This window comes from Belonocnema kinseyi, chromosome 5 (assembly GCF_010883055.1).
Source record: "Belonocnema kinseyi isolate 2016_QV_RU_SX_M_011 chromosome 5, B_treatae_v1, whole genome shotgun sequence".
In the NCBI taxonomy this organism is placed as follows: Eukaryota; Metazoa; Arthropoda; class Insecta; order Hymenoptera; family Cynipidae; genus Belonocnema; species Belonocnema kinseyi.
The window spans coordinates 72,144,810-72,151,859 of record NC_046661.1 but is presented as its reverse complement, the minus strand read 5'-3'; the positions used below and the strand labels follow the sequence as shown (position 1 = coordinate 72,151,859).

Below are 7,050 nucleotides of genomic sequence, written 5' to 3'. Positions count from 1 at the left end.
ATTTGCGGAATTCATATAGAAATAGCCGGATCTCTTCCACAGGATTCAGCAATCGTGGCGTTCACATGAATGGTAGCAGGCAGGGGAACGCAAACTGAAATATATTCTGATAATTGCACAAACTTCAGAGGAACAGTAAATAAGTGGAAGTTGGAAAAAACTGTTCCGAAGTGTCAAGGTTACACTGTTAACGATAATAAAGGGAAGAACCCCTAAAGATGGAACATTATCAATTTTGCTCACCGAAGTTAAAACATTATAAATTTCCGATCACTGACTCATATTTATATAAGACGCATGGATGAAGAAAGATGGACTTCGAATCACACTTTGATTGGTTCCTCTTCTGGAACGTCAATTCCAGGATATTCTACCAATGAATTCTTTTTGCAAGAGCAGTCAGGAATAGCTCAAGAATTAGCAGACATGTTTTCGTCTCACTGTCGAAAGAAAGATCTTCCTTGTTTCGTAGTAAGAAAAATGCTGAAACCCAGAGGTTAGAGCATGTTCATTTAATTATATTTACAATAAAGAGATACAAAATGTTTAGCTTCTTATATAGAAAGGGTTTGAATTGCCGTAATATGTAATAACCGACTTCTTGAAAAAGAATTGAAAGGAAATGTGGAGGGGTATTGAAGTGATTGGAGAACCGTTTGAGAACGTTGCGGATCTTTGTTGCGGGCTTGCACCAATTCAACTGGTAAAACATAGGGTTTGTTGAATATTGGGTAAATCATAGTAACATAGTGAACATGGTGAACATATTGTGGACTATTAAAACCAAGTCGTTGTAGAAATTTGGTCCATGGCAATTTAATAATAAATTTCAAACCCAACTTGTGTACAATTGAGTGTCAGTGATGTGCCTTAGATTCATTGAAACTACATTCGGAGCTGCCCATCCACTTCAGAGCAAAAAGTTAGGAATCCTTTCAGTTGGTCACACTTATATCGACTTATCTACTATTTTCTTACTATTATTTATACTTTATGGACAAATATAAACTATATAATTTATATTAAAATTAATGAACCGAACATTTTTGTTAAGTTTTTGAAATTTTAAGTTACTGTAGCTGAAAGTTCCTTAATTGTAAAAAATTTTCTAAAACATAAAACTTAGCTAGTTGAGGTTGTACTTTTTTTAAATTTGTGTTTTTATTCAGAAATTTCTGTAGAAAATTTCATAAATGCATGACTAAAGCTTTATGTAGTACGTGTTTCTAAATATAACTAAACAGGAGCAGAAAATTTAGAATCGACACTTGCATAAAGCATTAGTTGTATGTTTCAAAAACTTTTGTTGACATTTTTTTAATTTTCAGATGCAGTTAATTAATATTGCAAAAAGTTCCAAAATTTGCTTAATTCAATAATTTTTAATAAAATATTTAGTCTATATAATTTTCCAGATAACGTAAGTAATAGTAAGGCTATATAAGTTATGTCAATCTAATGCTCACGTTACAATATGTCTAACGGAAGAACCATCTTTTATTATGAAAGAATTTTTTTTGCACATTCAATCTACTGGGGTACATGATATACATGTACGCAACTTGGCGACCTCACAGCCAGCCAAAAGCCTTCGCAACAAGACGCGTCGCTATGGGTGGACTCGTGTGTCAAGCGCAAGGTCACCGACGCGACGTTTCGAAAATATTTACAAAGAGTGATTTCAAAACTAATAGACTGTATATTTATATTAAAATTATTCAAAAACACTTTCTTCCTCTTTTTTTTATCAAATCCGAGCACAAATGGCACCACGCCCAGCAGATAACTTTGACCTTTGAGAAGCGAGGAGTGCGCAGCAGCAAGTCTTCGTAGAATAGTAGAATCGTTGCAAAATATTTTTGATCTATTCGTAATCTTTGCGACATATTTCGAATATTTCATTCCATCGGGAAAATCATCGGAATCTTCGTGAAATCTTTTTAATTCATCCGAAATCTTTGTGGAACAGTTAAAGTCTTTGCGAAATCTTTTGAATCTTTTCGAAATATTTGAAAAATATTTTAAATACTTTTAATGCATTTGGTAATATTTGTGAAATTATTTAAATATTTCTGAAATCTTTGGGAAATCATTGAAGTCTTTGTAACATCTTTTGAAATCATCCGAAATCGTTGAGAAACCTTTAAAATCTTTCTGGAATTTTTTGGTGAACATATAAATCTTTGGCAGTAAGAATTTGATACCTATATGGTCATTTATTATCGTATATCATTAACTTCTTATTGTTTTCTCATTATTATTATTTATGCATGATTTTTACATAGATTGTCATACTATTATACCGTGTACATATTGTGCTATTGAATATGTTTCCATCCAGAAATAAAGGCTCCGCCCCTCCTGGTCGCCGGAGCAAAGGGAAAGCAAACTCGCCGAAAAATGGCACGCTCGTGCCGAGCATCACTTTACCTGGAATCCACCTACTATAAAAAAAAAACAATAGAAAAATGTAGGAGTCACACGGCCACGACTGCAACTTCACAGCGCACCGGAAGAGATGATTTGCGGAATGCGACACGAGAATTCGTGTGGATGCTATTCGCCTGTATAATAATATGCGATGCAGTTATATACAAAAGTGTTTAGAAGGAGGGGAAGAGTCCTCGTCTTCATAATATTCTTCCCTAGCTCATTCTTCACAATGATTAAGTAGCAGACATAAAGTGTTGTACGCGTTTCTGTCATATAGCTTCCGTTGAAGCAAGTGACTTCAGACATTTTTTTAAACATTTATCAAGTCTCACATATTGGATACGAAAATGGATGGCCCTTGTTCCTCTTATGGAAAATTAATACCAGATTCTTTTTTGAATGTTTTACAAGTTCATGGGTCGTTGCCGAAAAGTTGTGAAATTTTGACAATAACTTTTTTTTGTAAGTGGCACCAAATTTTTAAGAAAAAATTATCCTATGTTTTTATTTATTTCCTATAAATTTATAAACCTGTTCATTAATCAAATGTTAAATAAAAGGTGGAGACCTCGGGAACGACTTCTGAATATGCGCTCATCCCATCGCGGAAAACTACAAAAGCTCTCGGATTTACCTTATATCCATAGAAGTCAGCTGAAACAGTTGCGGAACACAAAAACGTCCTGCTCTAATGAAATCCCAAGTGTATGCGATCTGTGAAGAAGTTGCGCTACACAAAATTGTTTTATTTTTTAGAAAACCCCTTCCTTGTTTAGTGGGGAGGATATGGTGTAATGTGACTACGGTCACAGAATTGTCCAAAAGGAATGGTTTTTAGGTGATGCAATCCATCTATTGCCGATTGCACCATAAATGCAGCCGGTGGTACGCGTGGATAGGTTGCGTTGTTGCGACTTTAAGGGCGAGCTAAGCAAACCAATCGGATCGGTAGCATGTACCGATTCTTCGGTTATGTCCACTGCAATACTATTTTAATCTTGGTTTAGTGGATTTTTATATATCTTACAGTATTTAATACTAGAAAATAGAGGTTCATTTGACTTCACGTTAACCGTTAAATTAACTTTAATTTCATTGTGACATTTACGAAATGCTAAGTGATTTTAACATTTTCACTTCCTTATTAAGAGCAGTTTTGTAATGTTACGGTTACAAGAAACCCTCTACATTTCTGGATAAGTTATATTACATTTCTTTTTTCTGCGTGTAGATTTTCTGTAGAGATTACTGCATTTTCTGTAGGGTTTACAACATTTTCAGTTATTTTATAAATTTACGGATATTTTCTGTAACATTTACTGAACTTTTCTGTCAAATTGACATCTTTAGATTATAAAATCTAATCAAAAAGCCTGTAAATATTACAGAAAATATGCGTAAAATTATAAAATAACTGAAAATTTGGTAAACTCTGCAGAAAATTCGGTAAACATTACAGTAAATCTATGCTGTCTATTTTAACTAAAAATCCTGTAACATTAGCAGAATTTTTTTCTGCATGCATAAAGAGAAAGAAAATTGGCGTCATGATTACTGGGACAACGACCGCGATGCGTCTTTCACTCGCCTTAGATATTTTCAAGCTTAAATGAATAAAAATGTATTTATGAAAGTTGGAATGTATGCTATTGTGAGAAAAATACGCTCAAACTTTTTCAAACGATGCCTTACAAAGAAATTTTTTCTTCTTTTTTTCTTTAATATTTTTTTAAGATTTTGTTGATTTAAATTTAACACATAAAAAAACACGTTTTTGTTTTGTTTTAATTTTACTATGTGATTCTGTTAAATAAGGCGTTTTATTTTTGTGAGTTGCGATGCAGGTTTATTTAAAAAATCTAGTTAGAAGACTTTCGTCTCTAATAAACAAGAAACAGAATATAACTTTCTAAAAAAAGGGAAACATTTGTTTCTTATGTGAAAAAGTTAAATAAAAAAAATGTTAGACAAACAATTGTTATTAGATTTTTTATTTGTTTTATCGGGGAATATTACTTTTAAAAAAGTCCCAAACTCATTTTCTCACATACTTATAAAATAGTTACTCACCTTTCGTAAATGGGCGGTATTTTACAATTTTGTGTTTTTTCGGTTGTAAAAAAGGCAAAAACTAGACTTCAAACTGTCTGTGAATTATTAAACAAACTATTTAAAAATTATGCAGCAGTTTTCAAGTAATTTTAGGACTCTTTGTATGGTAAATTTTGTGAATAATCATTTAAAGCTGGAAATATCCGAGGTGTATGAAAAAAGCACAATGTGTATTTTTAATCTATAATCAAGTTTACTTTTTTAACTTTTAAGGGTTCTATTCAAACTAAAATCGTTATAAATTATTTATAAAAACACCTATCAATAGTTTTTTCGTTTAGTTTTTACTTTTACTCAGGAAATTTGTTATTTTTACATTTAAAACAATAAGAAACATTTTTTATCGTTTCAAGACCTGTCACCGCGGGTTAAACATTTTTTTAAATTTATAAACAATTATTTGTAAACCAAATGAAAGAAAGGAGTGAGTTGAGATGTTTTCTTTTAACTTAATTGAACCACTGGAAAGATATGATTTCGGTCTTAACTAAAAATTGATTTAAAAGCAGACTTAATTTAATTACATCCCTAATTTAAATGATGCAGGTACCAAGTATACAAAAAATAATTATTTATATCAGAAGGTCCTGATCACTTGAAATAAATTGAGAGAATTTACGATTGCATATCTATTTTTTAAATATACCTATAATTACTTTTTCTTATTCCAGTGCCTCCTTCCAAACCGATAATCTACGACTCTAAGAGGCGTGATATGAGCAAGCATCAGGAAGCATACCCTGAGGGTGCTGATCTTCAGCTCAATTGCGAAGTTCACGGAGGTAGGTCTATATGTGTTTCGCGATAGATACTATTAGGAGGATTATAATATTCAAGTAATAATACAGTTTGTTCTGGCTCATCCGCATTGAGTTATCTATTACCTACATATTCATGCTGCTTATAGCCAGGCTAAGCTTTAAATTATCACATTAATCAGATTATTCACTATACTAAGGCTTCGAATAATATTATTTAAACAATCTCGAAATTAAAAAAGTGGAGATTCCGACTGTTTATCCTGTTCTCTGGCACACTTACAATTCCTCCCTGCAGGTTAGGATATTCCCTGATCCATGGAAAATTTCTGTTATTCGACGGGTCAAAAGTTTCCAACCCTAGGTTTACCTCACCTAAAGATTTTTTGCCCAATGTCTATTCTAAATGCAATCACTGAACCTCTATAACGGATTGACCAACACTATTGATCAGATTACAGTCGGGTTTTCGTGCCGGACACTTCACTATTAAAGCGTCAATCAAAGTCACTATTGATTTAAAACTTTCTATGGATAAAAGGGAAATTCACGGTGGTTTCCTCTTTTATTTCTTCAAGGCATTTGATATGGTGGATCATCAATGCTTATTACTTAAACTAAAACGTTTCAAAATGTCCAACACAGTCATCAAATAGTCTTCTTCTTATTAAAGTAATCAATCACAGAAAGTAACTTCTAGCACGGATGAGTCATCAGACTCAGTCGGGGCTATGAGTAGCGTCCTTCAGGATTTCATCATTGCTCCTATATTATTCAATCTCTGTACTTCTGATCTTAGATGTGAACTCCAATACTTTTGTTAGTATAAATATGAGGATAATTTTAAATTACATATTTTGGGACCTATTGTCTGCCTATGTCGATTGCTCAGTTGGGTACAGAAAGCTATTAATTGTGTGACCCATTGGGTTTTAGACAATCGATTAGTTCTCAACTCTAGTAAAAAAAGGCTATGATCATAAGACTTGAAGGTCACCCATTTCTGAGAAACAAGTCATGCTACCTGCAACAGGTAAATAGACTCGACATACCATTCGTCGAGTCAGTTCCAGATCTCTGCCTGATGATAAATTGAACATTCTCTTGGAAGGTGATGATCTGTGAAATATCTAGCAAAACGTTCCGGATCCTTCAGCAACTGAATAGGAACAAACATTTCCTTCCCACTTCCACTCGAATTCTCTTACTGAAAAGCCTCATACTTCCAAGTTTCAAGTCAAGTCATCAGTAATGTCATTAAAAATATGATGACATTACTAAATAACTTGATTTGAAAATCAATCATTGACTCAATGCGAGTATTAGATTCATTAAAAATATTCCTAAGAGTAACATTGGTCATTCGTTATTTATCGTACAGACCAAATTTATTCTTGAGAAATGTCAAATGATTATAATTTGAAATACACGCCGCTGCGACGGAAATGCATGGGAAAGGGCCGATTTATACTTCAAGTTGTATTACACCATTAAGCCATTTCCCTTTCGGGGTAGGCGTGACTCACTCGGCAGGGGAAAGGAGAAGTGTGTGGAAGGGATAGAGATTTTTCAGATTGATCCAGAATTCTCGTGCTATTTAAGTAAATAACACGTTCGTACCGCAACACTGCTCCGACCCAGGTTACTGATCAATCTCTCTAGCAATCACCCCAAGCGAAGAACCTCACGAAGCCGTTATGTAGGGTTCCCCACTTGGGTCCATTAATAGCCAAGGTCTTTGTTTCAG

At 33.5% G+C, this 7,050-nt stretch overlaps 1 protein-coding gene across 1 annotated transcript in view; it reads left to right on the top strand.

Annotated features, from left to right (window-relative positions):
• The first annotated feature begins 297 nt into the window (after positions 1-297).
• The window catches only part of LOC117173709 (nephrin-like), a 133,679-nt gene continuing 126,926 nt past the window's right edge, over positions 298-7,050 (top strand). The window contains exons 1-2 of the mRNA XM_033362350.1: positions 298-496; positions 5,217-5,327. Coding sequence (XP_033218241.1) covers positions 298-496; positions 5,217-5,327 — 310 coding nt within the window. The remainder of the gene's footprint in view (positions 497-5,216; positions 5,328-7,050) is intronic.